Source organism: Manis pentadactyla, chromosome 7 (assembly GCF_030020395.1).
Source record: "Manis pentadactyla isolate mManPen7 chromosome 7, mManPen7.hap1, whole genome shotgun sequence".
Classification (NCBI taxonomy): domain Eukaryota; kingdom Metazoa; phylum Chordata; class Mammalia; order Pholidota; family Manidae; genus Manis; species Manis pentadactyla.
In genome coordinates this window covers 126,568,757-126,589,707 of record NC_080025.1, presented here as the reverse complement: position 1 = coordinate 126,589,707, position 20,951 = coordinate 126,568,757, and the positions used below count along the sequence as shown (strand labels likewise).

General features: G+C 43.8%; 2 protein-coding genes across 3 annotated transcripts in view; both read right to left on the bottom strand.

The window, feature by feature from the left end:
• The window catches only part of CALU (calumenin), a 27,775-nt gene extending 25,587 nt beyond the window's left edge, over positions 1–2,188 (bottom strand). For both annotated transcript variants that reach the window (XM_036909095.2, XM_057504747.1), the window contains exon 1: positions 2,082–2,188. The gene's annotated coding sequence lies outside the window, so the exon portion shown is untranslated. The remainder of the gene's footprint in view (positions 1–2,081) is intronic.
• Positions 1,858–20,951, bottom strand: GARIN1B (golgi associated RAB2 interactor 1B). The gene is made up of 8 exons (XM_057504975.1): positions 20,694–20,951; positions 19,400–19,584; positions 18,054–18,306; positions 14,742–14,863; positions 11,987–12,024; positions 9,009–9,176; positions 2,082–2,400; positions 1,858–2,014 (listed from the first exon to the last, which is right to left on the bottom strand). The coding sequence occupies exons 1-8, from the start codon at positions 20,949–20,951 to the stop codon at positions 1,858–1,860; spliced, it is 1,500 nt and encodes a 499-aa protein (XP_057360958.1).

Sequence of the window (20,951 nt, the reverse complement as noted above, 5' to 3'; positions counted from 1 at the left end):
GACAGAAGATCTAGGACCTTATGGCCTAGCAATCATCTCCAATGGCTATCCCGGGATACACTTCTATCCTTCCAACACCCCCAACAAACCCATGTTACAGAAAATCTGTGTTAATATAAATGTACTGACCTCCTGTGCAATGTATCTAAAATGCCATCAATAAATATCTTTTGACACATCACTAGATGAAGTTCCAATGATCATAGTGAGAATAACGATGAGTTAGTTTATTTCAATGCTGTATCTGAGTACCATCACTCAGGCACACTCAATTCATCTTGTCAGCTCACAGTTCTCCTAGTTTTGATTCCAAATCCTATCAGAGGCCCCTGAATCACTGTAAAACTCAGATTAGGCTTAGATAAACTCACCCTTTCTACACACAAATAAAATTTACAGTTTATCTCTGGACCCTCCTTTGTACTATACTATATACATTCTTCAGTGATGGCCATCGTTTGTTACTTGGTTAACTAAATGTACCGAATGAGGTCAAACATGTATTTATCTTGTATTAAGTTCCAACCTATGGCAATGAATAGTTTACAGAGATTGCACGGTTCTCTACCTCCCAGGTGTAAAAGCAAATTTACTCCTGATTCGTTAACGTTGACTTTATGGTCGATAACACAAAGTGAATGCAATTCAATTCTCAAGATGCTATTCTGGGAATTTATACACTTAGGAATTGAGATCAAAAGTCCTCAAGTTTTAACAGGAGACCCTGGGCGCAAATGCCTTGATGCAAAAGCAGCTTTCGAAACTGCAAAACACACTATTAGACTCTTAATCAGGGCAACTGTAGGGAATTAAGTTTACTTCTGAACACAGCACGCCAAAAATCAGAACTAGGTTCTGAGACTAGAAGCAACAAAACAGACAAAAAAATGCAACTCCCTAATGCAACTCTTAAACGATTATCCATCACTGACTTAAGTATGCAGCCAAACATGGAAGTTGGGAACATTTGACTTTTCTTTAAAATTATAGAAAGTTCTTTAAAAAATTCGTTTTTCAGTAGATGAATGGATAAAGATGTGGTACATATACACAATGGAGTATTATTTAGCCATAAGAAGAAAACCAATCCTACCATGTGCAACATGGATGGAGCTAGAGGGTATTATGCTCAGTGAAATAAGCCAGGCAGAGAAAGACAAATACCAAATGATTTCACTCATATGTGGAGTATAAGAACAAAGAAAAAAACTGAAGAAACAAAACAGCAGCAGAACCACAGAACCCAAGAATGGACTAACAGTTACCAGAGGGAAAGGGAATGGGGAGGATGGGTGGGAAGGGAGGGATAAAGGGGTGGAAAAAGAAAGGGGGCATTAAGATTAGCATGTATAATGTGGAGGGAGGCACGGGAAGGGCTGTGCGACACAGAGAAGACAAGTAGTGTTCTACAGCATCTTACTACGCTGATGGACAGTGACTGTAATGGGGTTTGTGGGGTGGACTTGGTGAAGGGGGGGTCTAGTAAACATAATGTTCCTCATGTAATTGTAGATTAATGATACCAAAAAAAAAAAGAAAAAAAAGTCAGTTTTTTCAGGTTTTCTTTTCCCCTTGTTTCTACACCCTCAAAATTAGCGAACACGACTTCCTTGGCAGATGCAACCTACTCGAGGGATGCGGCCTTGGGGCGGGGCTGGCGGACACCAGTAGGTCTGAGAGTGGGAGGTGGCAGGGAGCTGTTAGAAAATGTTACCCGACTGCCCTCTGACCTTCAGGAGGCATGCAACAGTCACCCTGTCGTCGGCGGACCCGGGGAGTGACGGAACCCAGGGAAGGAGAACGTGGCAAGCCAGGCACTAAAAAGTACCCCACAGGAAGCCAAGCTGGGAGTCGGGCTCACGGAGACCCAGGCCTCTTCCAAGAGCGCGCGGGAGGGCGAGCGGCGGCCTCCAACCGAGGCTGCGCGCCGAGGGCCCCGGAGTCGTGAGCACGCTCAAGCCCGCTGAAAATGGGGCTCCGAAAGAAGGTGGTCGATGCCGCTTCGGCAGCGAGGCTAGGACAAGAAGAAAGCGAAAAAGGCCCAGGAAGCCAAGGGACCCAGCCAGCACCGCGGGACCTACCTTTCCACGTACCGCCTAGAGCCCAAAATACCGTGGGCACAGTTCACCCACAGGCGCAACTCACGCGCACAAGCACCGCCCAACCGGAAGCGGTTCCACGCCCCGCCCCTCTTCGCCTCGCCGGCGGCCTCCAGACCAATCATCAACAAAGCCGCCGCTGACGCACAGCCTCCCCGGGCAGCCATTGGTCTCACAGTCGTGTAGCCGGGATTGGCTGGAAAGCGCCACGTCCCCGGGAGCGTGCCCAGTTGCGTGGACCGGATTCCCGCCCAACCCTCGTCCCAAGTCCTGTGGGGATGGCGCGATCCAGCCCCGTACTCTGGGCGGCGTGTGGGCGCGGCTTTCTGGTCGCCACGTCCCCTTTCACAGCATGTGACGGCTTCCACAGGGCTTCTTGGATCACCCTTCTAGTTATCTTCATGCCTACATGCACCTGGGCCGAATTACTCCGACTGTATCAATCGCCAACTGTATTGAACAATCCCAACTTCTTTTTCTTAAGCGCTACCGTCTTGATGAGGTAGTTTACAGGAGGCTCTTTACTCGTTGGCTCCAGTGTATCTTTCAGCTTCATCTCCCATCACTCACCCCTCACTTATCCTGCTCTCTGGCCCCCATAATCGCCGTGTTCCCTAACAGCCAGCCCTTTTACATCTCTGTGTCTTTCATCATCAGAGGAGCTCCTCTGCCTAGAGTAGGGCATTTTCCTGATTCTCAGCCTTGTGAACCAGAAGTCTGCCCTGACGCCACTAGGAACAAGAATTCCTTTGTTTGCCTTTATAGTACTTTGTGTCTTCATTACACTTTGCCAAATTTTGCTATAAAATACTGCTTATCCATATGTCCTCTAAACTAGGCTCCAGGGTAGAGATCTGCTTTATTCATCTTTATATCTATAGCTCTGAGCTTGCTGCCCAGTTCAAAGTACACGCTTAATAATGTTAAGTGAACTGAATAGGTGAAACCCATTGCATGTCCCTGAATTAAGAGGAATACAGGAAATTATTCACTTATTTTCATGTCATGAAATTAAAACAAGTATTAAATAAGGGTTATATTCAAAGCAAGTTAGTTTACTTTTATGCTCCTAGAGGTTGACAATGAATGCTCTGAGAATTCAGCCAATGGAGTGACAGTGACCCTTTGGTGGTAGCCAGAGAGGGTTCTCAAGAAGAGATGACTCAGGTTAGATTAAAGAATTCCTGAATGCACTATTCAGTAAAAGGAATAACAGGAACAAGGACAAGTGGGGGACAGAGTGGGAGGTAAATTCTCAGGTTGGTTAGGGGATGAGGGAGGGACAAAAGATACGCCGGTGGGGGTGGGTCATGAGGGAAAACAGATGTTTCTCTTGGCAATGGAAAGTCCTAACAATCTGAGGAGCCTGAGCTGAAGGCCGTGGGAATTGTGGGCCTTCATTTCTAAGCTTTCTGAAGGTTTCTAAGCTTGTGCCTACATGGAAGGTGGAATGAGATTAAAAGTGGTTCTTTCAGGGAGATGCATCTTTTAATATGATTAACTATACAAAGGCTGCATGAGAAAGTATTTTTAAAACTATATTTAAAATACCTCCTTGAAGTCAGGCACTGTGTTAGGTGATCCCACAGTGAAAAGGACATGGTCCCAGCCCTCGAGGAGCCTAGTGAGAGAGCCACCTATCTTGGAAGTGTCCCAGAGGAGGCTGGATAAAATAGTGGAACTCTGCCAGAGATGGGGCCCTCCAATCCTGAGATTCCCTGCGTTGTTAAGGATTTGGCCTAGTCAGAGCAAGGGAAATGGAAACGAATACTTATCTAAAAGAATTTTTGAAACTGGAAATAACAAGTCCTTGACTTGGTGACTGCTTGGATGAAAGAAATGAAGGAGCAATCAAAAGCTTAGTTTTAATCATAGGAAACTGGGAGAATGAACTGGATGAGAGGAAGACGAGGGAAATGAGTTAAATTCAAGACATGGTAAGTCTAAGGTGATGGCAGAACATCTAAAAAGAAAGGGCTGCTACGCTGGAGGAGATACTTATAAGGGCCATTGGCCAGGAGGCAGCTCATGAAGCCATTAGAACAAATGAGTTTTCTCAAAAAGAAGAAAAGTCCATCAGGCCTCACGGGAGCCCCAGAGGTAGGCAGGTAGAGGAGGAAAAGGACTTGAGGGGTGACACAAGAAACGTCACCTTAGCTGCTCCTAAGGCCCATCTAGCCCTGGATCCTATCTCTGAGAGAAGCACTGAAGGACTGTGGCAGGTATAGGGATGTCACCCCCAAAGGCTGGTGCTCTTCTCTAACCATCTCAACCCTGCTCGTATGGTGCCACTGAGTGTTCAGTGCACAAATGAATGTATTGTTTCGTGTGTGCCACACACTGTTGCAGGCACTAGAGATACAACAGTGAACAGAACTGATCTCTCATGGTGCTTATATTCAGGTATGAAGACAATAAACAAAATAAAAGCAAAAGACATAGAATGACAGATGGTGATGGGTATAAAAAAAAAAAGGAATAAAATAAGACAGGAAATGAGGAAAGGGAGTATTGAGACTATCAGGAGCAGTGTTGCAATCTTAGAAAGGGTGCCCAGGGAAGCCTCATGAAGAGGATGACATGGGAGTGAACATCTAAAGGGGGTGAATGACATTCCAGGAAAAGGGAACAGCAGGGCAAGGATCCTGAGCTGACTCACGCTTGGTTTGAGAAGCCAGTGTGGTTGGAGAGCAGTAACTGAGGAGAGTCGAGAACATGAAGTCAGAGAGGTAGTAACAGTGATGGAGGGAGGGAGGGACACTGTGCAGGGCCTTTAGACCATTGTAAGGACATTTGCTTTTACTCTGAGTGAGATGGCATGGAAGAGAATGGCTACTTACCACACTGTTTATTTTTCATCCTGTGAACACAACTATACTACATTTCCCAGCTCTCTTGCAGTGTAGCCCTGTGACTGAGCTCTGGCCAAAGGAAGACAGGCAGAAATGATGTCCATTACTTCCAGGACTGGCCATAAAAAACTGCCAGGTGCCATTCTCCAAGTTCTATGTCTTTCTGTGGCAACCTTAGAAGCTGTGTAGTGCAGATGTCAAATCATAAGATGAAAGGAGCCCAGGTTCCTGTTAAAGAGCCACTTACTGAACACACTTTTTGGATTTTTTGTGAGAAATGAGAACTTCTTTTGGTTATTTTATGCCATTGACTTATTGGCATAACATATGTCTAACAGAGTTAGCATTACCTTAACTAGTACAGATGGGAAGCCATTGGAAAGTTTTGAAAAATGACATAGATTTTAAATGGGTCACATTAGCCCAAAGAGAGTAAGATTAGAAACAAGCTGCCCACTCAGCGCCTTTTGCAACAATCCAGGTGGTAATAATGGCTTGGTCCTGGTAGCAGTGGAAGCAGAAGTGTCAGATGCTACATATATCTTGAAAGTAGTCTAAAAGGACCCTTGATAGGTTGGAAATGGGGTGGAGAGAAACAGAGGAATAAAGGATGACTCCAGGGTTTTGAGCAAGTAGAAAAATGGAGCTGCCATTTACTAGGATAGAGAAGACCTTGTGGGGAGCAAATCTTGAGGGATAATGTTGGAAGACTAGTTTTGGACATGTTAGGATGACTATTAGATATTCAAATGGAGGTGTCAAGTAGGCAGTTGGGTATATATCTGTGGAGTTCAGCATCCTGGAGTAGACATATGGATTCGTGAGTAATGGGTAATGTGTGGTATGAAAACATTGGTTTTGAATAGAAAAGACCCAATGACAGAATCATGGAAAGTTCTGATGTTTGGACATGGTGGAGGGGTGTTGACAGACTAATTAAATAAGTGACATGCTGCAAACAGTGAGATGAGAACTGATTGGCCATTGGCTTTAGCAATGTAGGAATCCAGTTTGGTGGGGTAGTGGGTACAAAAACTTACTGGAGGGGTTCAAGAGAAAATGGGGAGGAAATCCATTTTTATTATTTAGGGTTGGACAAAAATGGGACAGAGAGACCAAGAGAAGTTTTTTTTTGTCCTTTTTTAAATGGAAGAAATAATATGTTTAGGAGAAATACCAGCTTGTTTGTTGCTGATGGAAAGGATCTAGGAGTGAGGAAGAAATCGATGTTGGAAAAAGAAGGGAAAGTTGCTGGAGGAATGTCCTTGAGTAGATGAGATGGGACAGGATCTAAAAAAAAGGGGACTTAGCTTAGAGTGGAGACAGTTCTTCCTAGTAACAAGGAGAGAAACTAGATCTGTGGATCTGGTTCCACATAACTGGCAGACATGGTGGTGAGAGCTTGGAGTTCTTTGTCAATTGCTTCTCTGTTCTCAGTGGCACTGGGGGTTTGAGGAAAGAAAAGTTGTGAAATAGCCATTCAGCAAAGAGAACAGACAAGGGAACATAGTGTGATCTCCAGGCAACATTAAGGACCCTCTTGAAGCTTGAGCTATGACTTTAAGGTGAGACTGGTGAGTTTGTCATGTGATTTTCTAAAGGCAAGTTTACTGGCATGGTGCAGGCATGGACTTGGGGGAGAGTTAGACTCAGCCAAGTGAATACAAAAAAGTGGAAGAAACACAGAGGAGTTGAGGGCACATGCAAGGGAGTGATAATAATGACTGGTCATGGAATCTAGGCTGGAGGGACAGTGAAAACCCAGAAGGAGCAATAGATGGCAGGATTGGTGGGGTCAAAGGATTATTTGGCTCAGAGGGAAAGATGGGACACAGTATAACTGGAAAGAGGGAACAATGGGGTGGGGTACAGGTCCTTAACAAACTCTGGAGTACAATCAGGGGAGTCAGTGGCTGGGGAAGGTGGAGGACAGAATCACTGGGCAGCAGTTCAAGGGACAGTGGCCAGGAAAGATCATCTATGCAGATGTTGAAATCACCCAGAGTTAGGACATAAAACATCACTGAAAAGAGTGATGGTGATTCAGGGGTTTATGTTTTAGCTCTCCAGCCGTTTCAGTTTGAAAACCACTTCGGTGAAGAAAAAGCCCCTCTAGGATATTGTAAATCAAAGCAAGATATTTTTTTTTGGATAAAAAAGCCTTCTAATTGGAAGGTTGGGCAGTTTTCTAAAACACTCATTAGTCTGGCTTTTATGAACGTGAAATTTGTGCATTTCAAACAAAGGGACCAGTCTATGGTCCATCTGACAGACACTTACTGACTCTTTTGATTATGAACCTATGATTTACTTGTACTTTGAGCCTGTATCTCTTCTCTTTGGAATAGCTAATTTAGTAAGTACTAGCAAGGTATGTTGACAATTCGAGGGGGTGTCATACACAAAATAAATTGAACCAGTGTTTATAGGGCTGAGACAATAGCATACTTAGAAAGTGTGAACTCAGAAGAAAAATTCCCCTTATAAACACCTTGTCTTACTACCTCCTGCAGGAACCTTTCTGAAGCCTCAAACCCAGACCTCCATTTAGAACACCAGGGCCGGACTGTAAAGTCCAAGTTAGGGAATGTGCTACAGAAGACGCTCCAAAGCTTGAATCAGAAAAGAGGGACTGACAAGAAAAACCGGCAGAAAGGGAAATTTAAGGAGAGGCCCTTGGCTGGAATTCATTTCTGACCCCTCATACTTGTCCAGAACAGAAACAAAAACACATTTCTTTTTTTGTATATGGCCTTACTTTCAAGTTTTAAATCTGATAAGTAGAAGCTTGATGAGGCGCCTCTCAGTGGTGTATTTCTTCTCTTTCCTCTTCAGCTTCTCTCCCAAGTGTCTGTTACCACCTTTCTGTGTCTCCCCTCTTCTCTGACTTCCTCCCTCCACCTTCGCCTTCACCTCCACGCTCTCTTCCACCTCTCCTGTGGTCCTGCTTCTCCTCCGTTCCTTCTCTCCATCTCTTGGTCCCGGCCCTTCCAAAAGCCACGTTGTCTTGTGCCCACCCTGGTGGTGGTGGGGTGGAGGGGAGGTGCCGTGATGTGCGGTGGTGGGGAAGCAAAGTTATATATGGGAATAATGCTGAAATAAGGTTCTCATCTGGAGCCCACTCCCAAATGGTTCTCCAAGGAAAAGCTATGTTGTCAGCACAAGATAATTCTAGTTTTTTCTTAGTTGCAGCTTTCTCCTCCCCTCTATCCAGACAGAATCCCTCTGAAAGCTGAATGCTGCAGAGTGGTGTTGATGAGGTCTGCGTAGATTCTTCCTGGTGTGAGAAAAGGCTCAAATATAATTTCCTGTTAGTGTAGAAAAGAAAAATGTTCAATAAGATATGTATAACTTGCCTAAAATGCTCTTCTGGGGGCAAATAGATACTGATGTCAATTTTTAAAATTGTCATTTATAACAGGTATCTTGTAAGACTGAGTGGTTTTTTCATATTTTATTTTAGAAAACATAAACCACTCCTACCTTTTTGGGGATCTATCTCTGGTCAGACATAGGCACATAGGAAGTACTTAATGAATGTTTGTTAAATGAGTAGCGGGTAGATGGGCGAGCCCTGGAGTGTGGAAATATAAGGGTTGGACCCCACTGAAGTTTGACACCCTCCCCCTCCTCCTGGCCTAGCTTCTTCTCACTCTCTGTTGCAGAAGGTTGGAGCACCCCAAGAGCTCTGGAAGGGAAAGGGGAGAGCCAGCTCCCCACTGCCTCAGAGAAAGAGCCCACAGGAGCTCGGCAACCCCCATGCCACCCCAGCAGGGAGGGAGCAGCTCTAGCCACAGCAGGAAGGGTCAGCCCCATCGCCATCCCTTCAGAGCTGCTGGCAGGGACTCTCATCGCCTCTGGTGGCTCTGGAGGTGCCACACTTGGGATTTCTGCCAGCCCCATTGGAGGTAAAAAACAGGGAAATAAGAGGGTTAAGGTGGGTGGCACTCCCACTCCCACCCAACAGCCTTGTGGAATCCCTCCCCAAGGACTCTAGGCCTGAGGTGGAATCCAGGCCTGTCCCATCAGAGCAGCTGGATGAATCCCCTGTCCGTACTTATGCATGGGGCCAGCTGCAGCCCTGAGGAGGCTGCCAGAGTGCTGAGGAGTGAAAGCGTCTGCAGCCCAGAGGGGTTCTCTCTTTCCCACTCGGTGTAAGTGAATGAATCTCTCCAACTGAAGTCGCTGGTGCAAGGGATGCAGTCTTCAGCGGGAGTATCTTTTTCTAGGTCAAAAAGGAATGCATCTGTACTGTAATTCACAGAGCACTCTCAGAGAATGCAGCCAGTATTTGTGGGGTGCTTATTATAGGCTAGACACTGTTCCCATCAATTCCATGCATTCATGCTCTTTTAATCCTCACAACAATGCCGACAGGTCACTGCTGCCGTAGTCCCCATTTTATAGATGAAGAATCTGAAGCCCAGTGAGGTGAACTAACTCACCCATGTCACCTAATGAGGAGGCAGAGCCAGAATTTGAACCTAGGCAGCCAGGCAACAGGGCCCATGTTTTTGGCACTACATTGTGTGAAGGCAGTGCGGGTAAAAGAAGGGAACCAACGCGACTTGGAGAGGTTAATCAAGTGAATTTCCCCAGGAGATTTAGCTAGCCAAACTGGCAATAGCCTTGAACCCAGATGGCTGGAAGCCAGAGCCTGTTCTTGGTCCACTTGGCTTCAGCTACTCAAGGGGTGGCTCGCAGCCCCCAGCTTTGGCATCTCTTGGGAGCATGTTTCTCCTGGGAGAAGTACACAGTCTCAGGTCCACCCTAACCCACTGAATCAGAATGTGCACTTTAACAAGGTCCCCAGGGAACTGTTTGCACATTAAAGTTTGAGAAGCACTGCAATAGGCCATACCAGGACCTGATGGGCAGTTGAAAGATTCAGCCACCTAGGCAAGCTTTGGGACACTGGTTTTTCCAAGCTTTGGTACACTCTCTTCTCATCCAAAAATTCCAAGAAACTGGGGTGTAACTGCCCTTCCAAACTGAAAGGGTATGCTACCTGGCCCAGAGAGAAAAGAGGGCTTCCCTCAGCCCCAAGGAAAGAGAAGCGTCCTGAGCACATCCTGGACTGATTAATGGAAATCAGCCTTGGGGCATCCTGGGAGTGGTAGTGCCCATGACACCAGATCTCCTGTGAAATTCTGTTTTCTCAGTCCTAGAAATAAGTTTGAAATATTCTCTATTGCTGTCTTCTTCAACCTCAATCTCATGGGGTATGTTTTGTGTCTGTGTGTGTGTATATGTGTGAGATTGAATGTGTGTATAAAAACATTGATGAATCATATTGTATTATCAGTCACACAGCATGAGAAAGCAATCATAGACTTGGAGAAAATGTGGGCCAGCATCAGCTCTACTCATCATTTAGAACAGGGCTGTGAACTGGCAGCCTGCAGGCTGAATTCAGTCTGCAGATATATTTTGTCTGCCTACTAAGTTTTGGTCTATATTGTGCTTTAGTTTTTTAATGAGGCAGGGAGTATGTCACATAAAAATTCAGAGTTTTGGCTTTTCTTGAAAAATCAGAGTATCTGGCAATACCAGGCCCATGTTTCGGCATGACAACAATTAATTGAAGCCTTAATCGAAACCTTCTGTTTCTCATTGCCACTGTCTCACCACTCCCTATTGTCTCCTCAGTGCTGAAACCAAGTGTCAGTCCAGCTATTGTTTTACATACAATAGAACTGAGAGAAAAGTCAAACATTTCTTACATCCATGACACCTAGATTCTTTGCCCATTTATAGCCACCTGCAGACATACGAGCTGTAATCCCTGGTTTGGATGTAAATTGGCAGAGCTCCCCTGGGATTTATGTAGTCCTCTAAATCCCTAATATAATGTGATATTCTGGCTGCCTCCTGAGCCAGTTTGGAGGAGTAATTTATTAGTGGTTGTGGTGCACAGATGTTCTTGAACTCCTGTTATGTTCCCAGCCCTTGCTTGCTGTAGTAGACAATTCAGGGGCATAAAAAAATTTAGTAATGTTAAAGAAACAAGACTTAAACCTAAGAAACAATTAAAGTATAAAATAAAAGAGGTTTAACCAAGGCAAGATTAGTCTGGGCAGGAAGGTATTGTGAGGTGTACTGGAGGAATAGGCAGGATTGAGAGTAGAGCTTCAGGAAGAGGGGAGCAGAGGGGAGATGAATAAGGTATGGGAAGAATAGCTAAGGTTTGATCAGAGCAGTAGAGAGATGATGAGGTGGGGGTTCCTGTTTGAGGAAGAGAAAGTGATCAGGAGGGATGGGCTGTGGGGGAGGGGAGTTTATACAGGGACGTGCGTGTGAAGGTGAGTGGATTTGGGGTAAACTAGAACCTGGAAATAAATAGGGAATTGGCTACTGCTTCCAGAATGTGCAATGCTCTCTCACACAGACTCTGTGTCTCTTCCGAGAATGCCCTGCCTCATTTGCTTTGGCCAGCCCATTCATACTCATCCCCTGTGACTCAGCCCAGACCCCAGGCCCTCCAGGGTGGCTTCTTGGGAGGAATGAGGGACCCCATCTTTGTGTTCCTGTGGCACCCAAGGCTTGAGCCTTGAATGTTGCCTGGAAGGAGAAGTGTTGAACTTGAGGATTTACCCATCTGACTCCACCAAATTATAAATCCCTTAAAGGGGTGGGGGTACTGTTTCTTTCTTCAGTGTAACTCCAAAGGCTTCAACTGTGTTTGGCACTTACCAAGTGCTCAACTCAAAGCATCTTTTTGAATGAATAAAAGAACAAACTGGAGGAAGATAACTGTTGTGGTCCAGACATGAGGTGATAAGGTGGACTAGGAAAGGATCTGTGGGGACAGAAATGGAGAATACAATAAACATTTCAAAGAAAGAAATGGGTAGGATTTGGTGCCAAATAGACTCTGGCGGCCAGAGAGCCTCAAGAAACTCAAACCAAGGTATGGAAGGGTGATTGTGATCCTGACATAAGCAGGAAAGCTGGGGTGGGGAGCTGAAGGGGATCTTCCTCCTAGATCAGCAGAGCAGAGAGTTCTCCCACATGGCGCCCTGTGCCCTCCCTTACCTGAGCTGTCCTTTTTGGTCTTTGTCTCTTTGCTGCTCCTAGAGCTCCAGCCACTTCAGGATCAAGGAAATGAAGGTCAAAAGGAAAAGAACAGAGCATGAAACTTTCATTTCAAATTTTGTTTCTAGTTATATTTTTCTTGACACAAAAGCTTTAGAGGCAGATATAAATATGAAAAAGGCCAGCTGTGGCTATATTGGGTGAGTGTGACGCAGATTAAAGTACCAGAAGAAAAAATAGGGAAGGGGGATGGGGACGGGTGGGGTGGGGGCAGCAAGCAGAACCCTTGCTGCTGGTTTTGCTGAGGGGAGTGGGCGTGACTCCATCTGTTTGGTCCTGTGTCTCAGCCAGTAGTTTATTTTCTGTTAGGTGCATGTTGTTGCCAATGTGTAAAAACTGATTTAATTGCAACCAGACTAGAAACTGCCTGAATGAGGAGAAAAACCATCACTTGGGGCTTCTTTCTGGCAAATTAAAGAGAAAAAACTATAGGTACAAAGCAATTATTGCAATAATAGTGAATTATAAATTAATTTTTCCCTATTTCTTGCATCCCTCTGATCATTTTGTGCATGACAGCCCAGACCAGGTTGCCATAGCTTCCAGGTGGCTCTCTCTACACTTCCTTTCCCTCTCTTCAATGCCACTGTCACTGCAACAGCCAGCATGACCTTTTCAAAATGTAAATTGGATCATGTCACTTCCAGTTTTAAATGCTGCTAAGGTTCCCATTACACTTCAAGTCTAAATTCATTCACATGGCTTCCCAAGCCCTATCTTGACCCCTGCCCACTTGTACTTATGTCCTTACACCTCTGCCACCTCTTCCCCATTGGCCTTCCTTGCCTTTCTCTAAACTTACCCCAGCTTCTTCCTCAGGGTGAAGCCTCCGTCTTAGACTCGTTTGTTCCCTTAACCTGCACAGCTTTCTCCACCCTTTATCTAGCTAGTACCTATTTCTCCTTCAGGTCTTAATATTCTCCGACCTTTTGGAGATATAAAAAGCTGACGGTCAGTAAGCCCCACGTATCCCTTCTTCTCTCTCCTTCAGGGGCACAGTGTCTAATTTTGTGTTGGGCGCATGGCAATGTAGATGAAGAATACATCTCCCAGCCTCCCTTGCAGCTAGGTATGGCCATATGACTGAATCGTGGCCAATGAATATAAACAGAAGCTGTCCTTTATATAGTAATTTTTTAAAATCCATGATTTAACATTTTGAGATTTAACATTTGCAACGTGATTTAACATTTAACAAAAAGTTGCTTCAACATGTCATGCTCTATTAGAGTCCAGAGCACTCCAACTTAGCGATATGACATCTTACCCAGAAATTTCTTAATTACAGATCTCTATATGAAATACAAAGGGACAACTCCCAGTACAAATTCTTTTTTTAAAATTTTTATTTTGGTATCATTAATCTACAATTACAGAAAGAACATTATGTTTACTAGGTTCCCCCCTTCACCAAGTCCCCCCCACATACCCCTTCACAGTCACTGTCCATCTGCGTAGTAAGATGCTGTAAAATTACTACTTGTCTTCTCTCCAGTACAAATTCTTTAACAGCAGGCAACTGATAAGTCTTTTGCTTGTGTTAACATTTTTCTACATTCAGCCCAAGTTAGAGTTAATAATGCAAGTTAACATTTATTGAGAGGTTATTTATATCTGCCTCTAAATCCGCTGAGGAGCATGCCAATTACTTGATGTATATGGGCTCATTTAATCCTTAAAATATCTGGATGAGGTTGGCACTATCATAATTTACATTGTACAGATAGGAAAACTGAGGCCCAGAGAAGTTATGCGATGTGCCCAAGTGCTTACAGTTTTAGTAGTAACTTGGGCCCAGATCTGGGTGAGCTCTTAACTACTATAACAAATTGCCTCCTCTGACTCTACTAGTTTTCAGCTTCCTGGCAGCACACAGAAAGAAGCTTTTTTGTTTTGCCTCAGAGTTGCTAGTTCCTATTGTGAAAAAAGTCTCATCTTTCTCTTCTGCTGGCATTTACTCATTCATTTCTGTTCTCCCTTTTCTTTCAGACCACAAATCAAACTCACTAGGACCCTTGTTCCTGCTTTATCTTTGCCCTCTGATGGTGGTGCTCTATAATCTAAGTGCTTTAACTTCTGTCTCATACCAATCAGTTTTAAGACTCCATCCCAAGTCATTTGTACATACAGGGACATTTCCTCAGACAAACAGAAGATAGGCCTGTACAATGGTGCTTTCCAGAACAGATTATACATTTAGAAAATAACCACAGAAGCTCCATAATGCCCAGGCGGAGGCCAGATGAGTAGGTAAATGAACTCAAGGAGTAGCCAACATTTTAAACAATGGTTTGGTCATTTCTCTGTAGGATTAGGAATTTGAGCCTTGAATGTTGCCTGGAAGGAGAAGTTTTGTGACTTGGGGATTTACCCTTCTTAGGAATCAGAAGTTAGGTTTTACTTTTCCACCTGTGTTACTAATTTATTCTTACTATTGAAGAGCTACTCTTCATTTTTTATAAAATTCCCCCTCTGGAGTCCAGTCTATGATGCTTGCTGTGTGGAGAAGGAGAACAAGGCAATGAGAACAGGGAAAAAGTTGCCCCAAGTCAAGGAGACAGATTGGATACTCAGTGGCAGTATGTCACGCCTTTTCTCTGTTCATTAATCAAGCTACTTGGTTTCTGGACCTTATAGCCCAGACCACCGGGTCTGCAGGAAGAGATATCAGGCTGGCCTGATTTAAGTTAAGTACCTGAACTGGTTTCGCTGGTGCAAGTCAGCAAAAATCAGAGAGAGGGCCTCATTCTCCCCCTTGGCCATTAGCTGCGTGAGGTTCTCACTTGGTTCGGAGGCTTGGGGTTTCTTCTGTGTTAACTAGATGGAGAGGAAAGGAAAGCCACGTGGTTAAGCCTTCGGGTCTCTTCATTTTTCTAGTTATGGTCACACCCTAAAGTCTTGGAACTCAAATTCTGGGCAGCCATGTCTGCTACTTAGAGAGGCAATTTGAGGCCATATCTGTTATGCCCCTGTATTGTTATAAATATTCTTTGGTACCCTAAGGATAATATCATCATTGAACACTTTAGATCATCTATCTACTCTTATTAACATCGCTTAATATGTTATTGAATAGCCTATTCATATAAACTTTATATGTTCTACTTGGGTATTATTATTTGAATGTGGGGAGATAAAATATTTATTGTAGAAACTTAATGAATGTTTAAACAATTTCTCTAAGAAAATCCTATATTGAGCTGCTTTTTACAACCTAAATTACTTTCTTTCCTGTTACCTGTGATCCCCAAAGATGCTCCAGCTGCACATGCTGCTCCTATTCATTCATTCATTTGATATTTATTGGATGTCAGCTGTATGCCAGGTACTAGCAATAGAGCAGTGCAGGAGACGTGAAAATCCCTGCCTGCATGGAGTTTATGTCATAGCTCAAGTCAGTTTTATGCCACACACTAGGGCCTGGGGCATAAAGGCCCAGGTGGCTCCATTGGTGAATTCTATCAAATATTTAAAGAAGTAGTAGTACCAATTCTTCACAAACTCAGAAAACAGAGGAGGAGGGAACACTTCCCAAATCATTCAATAAGGTTAGTATTACTCTAATGCCAAAGCCAGGATTTCACATAGAGAGAAAACTACAGACCAATAACTCTAATGAACATAGGTGCAAAAATCTTTTGAAAACTGCTAACAAACCAACTCCAGTAAGATGTAAAAAGAATTAGAGACTCCATAACCAAGTGGAATTTATTACAGGAACACAAAGTTGACTTAACATGTATACACTCTTTTCATAGAATAAAGGAAAACCTACATGATCATCTTAAATGCAGAAAAAGCACTTGACAATATCTAATACCCATTCATGATAAAACTTGTCAATAATCAAAGAATAGAAGGGAACTTCCTCAACCTGATAAAGGGCATCTACAAAAATCCCACAGTTAGTATCATACTTAAAAGATTGAATGTTTTTCTCCTAAGATCATGAACAAGGCAAGGATGCCTGGTTTTGCCACTTCTATTAAACATTGTCCTGTAGGTTCTAACTAAGGCAATAGGCAATGAACAAACGGATCCAGATTGGAAACAAAATAAAATTGTCTTTATCTGTAGATGACGTGAATGTGTGTAGAAAATCCCAATGAATCCACAAAATTTGCTACATCTAACGAACAAGGATAATACACAAAAACCAATTGTATTTCTATATACTATCAATGAATGATGCAAACATGAAATTAAGAAAACACAATTATATTCACAATAGTATTAGCAACAATAAAATACTTAGGAGTACATTTAACAAAAGAATGTAGCAGAACTTGTATGCTGAAAGCTACAAAAACACTACCAAAAGATACTAAAGGAGATCCAAATAAATGGAAAAACATTCCATATTCCCAGATTGGAAAACTCAATATTGTCAAGTTATCCATTCTCTCCAAATTGATGTATGAACTTGACATGTCCTTGTCAAAACTCCACAGGCTATTTTGTAGAAATTGACAAGCTGATCCTAAAACTTATATGGAAATATAAAGAATCTAAAATAGCCAAAATAATTTGAAAAAGAACAAAATTGGAAGACATACATCACTCAATTTCAAAACTTACTATAAAGCTATATTAATCAAGACACCATGGCAATGGCACAAGAATAGGCAAACAGATCAACAGAACAGAACTGAGAATCCAGAAATAAATCATTACATTTATGGTCAATTGATTTTTGACAAAGGTGCCAAGGCAATTCAATGGGAAGTACATTAATAGTAACTCAAAGTGGATCATAGACCTCAATGTAAGGGCTAAATACATAAAACTTTGGAAGAAAACAAAGGATAAAAATTCTTGTGACTTAGGGTTGAACAGAGAAGTCAATTGCCAGGTCCATAAAAGAAAAAATTGATAAATTGTACTTAATCAAAATTTAAAACTTTTGCTCCACAAAAGACACTATTTAAAAAATGAAAAGACAATTCACAGACTGGGAGAAAATATTTGCAAATCACATATCTGATAAAGGTCTTATATCCAGAATATACAAAGAACTCTAGCAACTCAATAAGAAGACAAAATCCAATTTTAAAATGGGCAAAATACTTGAATAGGCATTTCACTGAAGAAATGACTAATAAACCCATGAAAAGTTGCTCAATATCATTAGCCATTTGGGAAATTAAAATTAAAATTACTACACATCCAGTAGAATGCCTTTAGTCAAAAAGACAAGACAATACCAATGTTGGTGAGGATATGGAGAAACTGAAATCCTCATGCACTGCTGTGACAATGTCAAATGGTACAGCCACTTTGGAAAACAGTTTGCCAGTTTCTTTAAAAGTTAAACATAATCTTTCCATATGACCCAGGAATTTCATTCCTTGGAATATACCCAAGACATATGAAAACATATGTTTATACAGAAACTTGTACACAAATGTTCATAGCAGCATTATTCATAATAGCCCAAAACTGGAAACAAAACAATGTCCACCAACTGGTGAATGGATAAATGAATGTGGTATATCTATACAATAGAATACTATTCAGCAATTTAAAAGAATGAATTGTTGATGTGACTCTGCCACAGAGTTGGCCCCATGCTACAATGTAAATGAACTTGAAAAACATGAAGCTAAGTGAAAGAAGCCAGACACTAAAGACTACATATTGTAGGGTTCCGTTGATATGAAATGTCTAAGAAATATGTATTTCCAGAGACTGAAGACAGCTCAGTGGCTGCCTAGGGCAGGAAGCAGAACAGAGAATGACTGCAAATGGGCACAAAGGAATTTTTTAGAGTGACAGAAATGTCCTAATATTGGATTGTGGTGTTGCACAACTCTATATATTTACTGAAGGTGTTGAAGTGTATACACATACAATGGGTGAATTTTATGGTTGTAAACTGTACCTCAATAAAACTGATTAGAAAAGTCCTAAGGCAGGGGTTGCCTTCAAGGGTGCTCACCTACCAGCTCACCTAAGCTCTACAACTTAACTCTGGCCGTGGCTGGAGCCTGTAATGGTGCCCACTTACCTGAGAGTCTCCTGCAGGGCTGTTGCAGTTCCTGGGTACCAGACAGTGAGTGACAAGAATCCTAGGGTCTTTGGCGGTGATGGACAGGCCCTTCTGCAGAATTTGAACCAGTCGGATCCAGAGGTGGAATACAGTCCTAGGATGGTCAGGGTGGAGCCTTAGGTAGTAGATCTTCTCAGTGATTGTTCTCAACCGCAGGATGCGTTGAAGCTGGTCACAGACCTGGAGCTCCACAAACTTCAGTGGGAGAATCCTAAAGGCACAAGGGAAAGACATGTTGATAACCCTATTGCTTCTCCTTTGGGACTGAGGCTTTTGCAGGTAGGAGAGAGGAGTGCTCAGCACACTGGTGCTCAAACTTTGGGAGATCAGATTCACCTGGAGAGCTTGTTAAAATGCAGACACCTGAAGACACACCCTAAAACTCAGATTCAGTAGCTCTGGGGTATGGCCCTGGAGTCTGCATTTTAACCTCCACCTACCCTACCATGATAGTCGTGCTGGTTTTCTCTAGGTCCTGCTTGAGAGTGATAGCCTAGGAGTAAGGCAGCTGTGGTCATAGAGTTTTTTCAATTTCCTTCTTGATAGCACAAAGGGAACTACTCTCCTCTGCCCGAGCTGACCGCACTGTCCAGCTTGTCCATTCATTGATCTAATGCCTTGAATTTTAGCTGGCATGAAGTTCAAGGAGCTGGCTTTGGACCAAATATTAGTCAGCAGGGGCTGGGCTCTACTTGCTACAGGTGCACCCAGAACAAAATGGAGAGGTTTATCACTGAGGCAACATGCGGAAATGAAGGGTTGACTTGGACTTCTAGAGATTCTTGAGATATCTTACCAATTATCTGAAGAGGCTCAAACATCAAAAAGAGCTGTTTCATTCCAGACACGTGTGATGCCACTACATGTCACAGTTTTATGTGAGACTTAGTTCCATTCACTTTACCAGCAGGAAAACTGCCATGAGCAGTTAACTAACAAATATCCAAGTCCAGTTGCATACCAAGCATTAGGACCTGCATCTCCCAATCCATGCTCCACCTGCAGACCTCACTGCCTCCCTGCCTCTCTGCCCAAACTGGCAAGATCTCCTGTAAATTCAGCAGGAAGAGCGCAGTGAGAAGGAAAGCGGGCATGTTGACTGGCCCCTCATCACTATCCATACCTCCCTCTGCCCTGCTTGGCTTCCATGTTTCCAGTGCACCCTTTGTCTTGAGTTACTGTTGACTAACAAGATGAACGTCACTACAGATGACTTCTCTGCCTTCTCCCCACCTTGAGTTTAGCCACAAAGCAGCCTCTGCTTTGGAGCCACCCTTCACCCTGTTCCCAGCTGTACCACTTACCTCTTCAGTATGATGTTTGGGGCTGTAGAAGGTCTGTTCCATGTTTGGCTCTGCCCCTGGTGCCATTTGACACTGGCCATGAGGAGGATGTTGGGAAGGGGCAGGCAGGGCACAGAGGAGGTTACCCCAAGGGCCATGGTGTTGGAGGCTTTGTTGATGTCTATCCAGTTCCTGCCCTTTTTGACCTGCAAAGCAGCCCCACGGGCACTTTTTGGCAGCCTGAGTATTTGGCAGCAGTGGCAGTTTATTTTAGGAAGGATTTCTCAGCCTTGGCACTATTCACATTTTGGGCTGGATAATTCTTTGTTTGGGGAGGAGGGGGGCTCTCGTGCACTATAGGAAGTTTAGCAGAATCCTTGGCTTCTACCCACTAGATGCCAGTAGCAATCCCCTCCCTTCAAAAATGTCTTCAGACATTACCAAATGCCCCCTGGTGGTGGGGGGCAAAATCTTTGCTTGTTTGAAACCACTGTTGGGACCTATATATTGGTTAAACAACTATAATAGTATTTACACTACCTACTATTAGCAATTGCCCACAAGAACCATAACCCAGAAGTCCCCTGACGTGTCACATTTCTGTGATTCCTCCCCATACTGTTTCCTGGCCTTTCTTAGAAAAGCTTGTCCTTTGGCCCTTCTTTGAGGGGCCCTCTTATCTCCTGCACCTTCCCTGCACAGTCAGGTCCCTTGCAACTCCCAAGTGCTGTTTATTCTGGGTTCCCCCAGGCCTGAGGAGACCCCAGTGAGGAAACAAAAATGCCCCGAGTGCCCATTGCACAAGGCCTTCGCCTCCCGTGTTTGCATGTAACAACCAGGTCAGTCCAACCTCTTTCACAAGAGAGGAAACTGGGCTCAGGGAGTGCAGGTCACTTGCATAATGACACTCCCACTGACGAGAAAGCCAGGGACCACACTGTTAGCCCAGGTCTGTCTCGGAGCCCAGCTCCCATTCTCTCACCAATCAGCATTTCTGCTCTGAACCCTTATAGGGTACCTCATTTCACTGCCTCTTTGTTCATTTCTTTGGGCTGACAGCCCGGGGGAGGTAAATTGAGGGATTCAGATACCAAATCCTCTGCTCAGAGCAGAGAACACCCCAGCTCTTTTCCAAGGTTGACAACTGCCTGGGGCTCTGCAAAGTCAGGGTCAAATGGGGGTGGCCTTGCGAGCTCACTGACTCCTTGCCTCTGTCCTCACTTCACTCCAGTCCCAGGGATGGGCTCTCCTGGTCTCATCTTGGGAACAGGTTTAGAAAAATCAAGGAGTGTCATTCTGAGTGACCTCTAAGTACCTGGACAAAGTTGCTTTCAAACACCACTGAGTCAGGGAACAGGTTGAATTCTGGAGAATGAACTGTTTGGCAGAGCAGTCCCTCCTCCACACCCAGGCCCACTCCAGGGTTTGGTTCCTCATCCACAGGCAAGAGGCCCCTGAATTCTTCCCAGGCATTCAGGGAAGGGAAGGTTAGATAGGATTTTGTGACTTTTACTGCCTCCTTCAATTTCCACCAAGTCTTTCTAGTGGAACTGATGGCAACATTTCTGCGCAT

Bases quoted from the DNA above. Each gene is read 5' to 3' on its own strand.
- GARIN1B (XM_057504975.1), bottom strand. From the start codon at position 20,951: ATGCGCAGAAATGTTGCCATCAGTTCCACTAGAAAGACTTGGTGGAAA. The intron at 12,025-14,741 runs GTACTTAACTTA...CTGGAGCTCTAG, and splicing joins CACCAGCGAAACCAGTTCAG to GAGCAGCAAAGAGACAAAGA. The intron at 2,015-2,081 runs GTAGGTCCCGCG...TTCTTGTCCTAG, and splicing joins TCTAGGCGGTACGTGGAAAG to CCTCGCTGCCGAAGCGGCAT.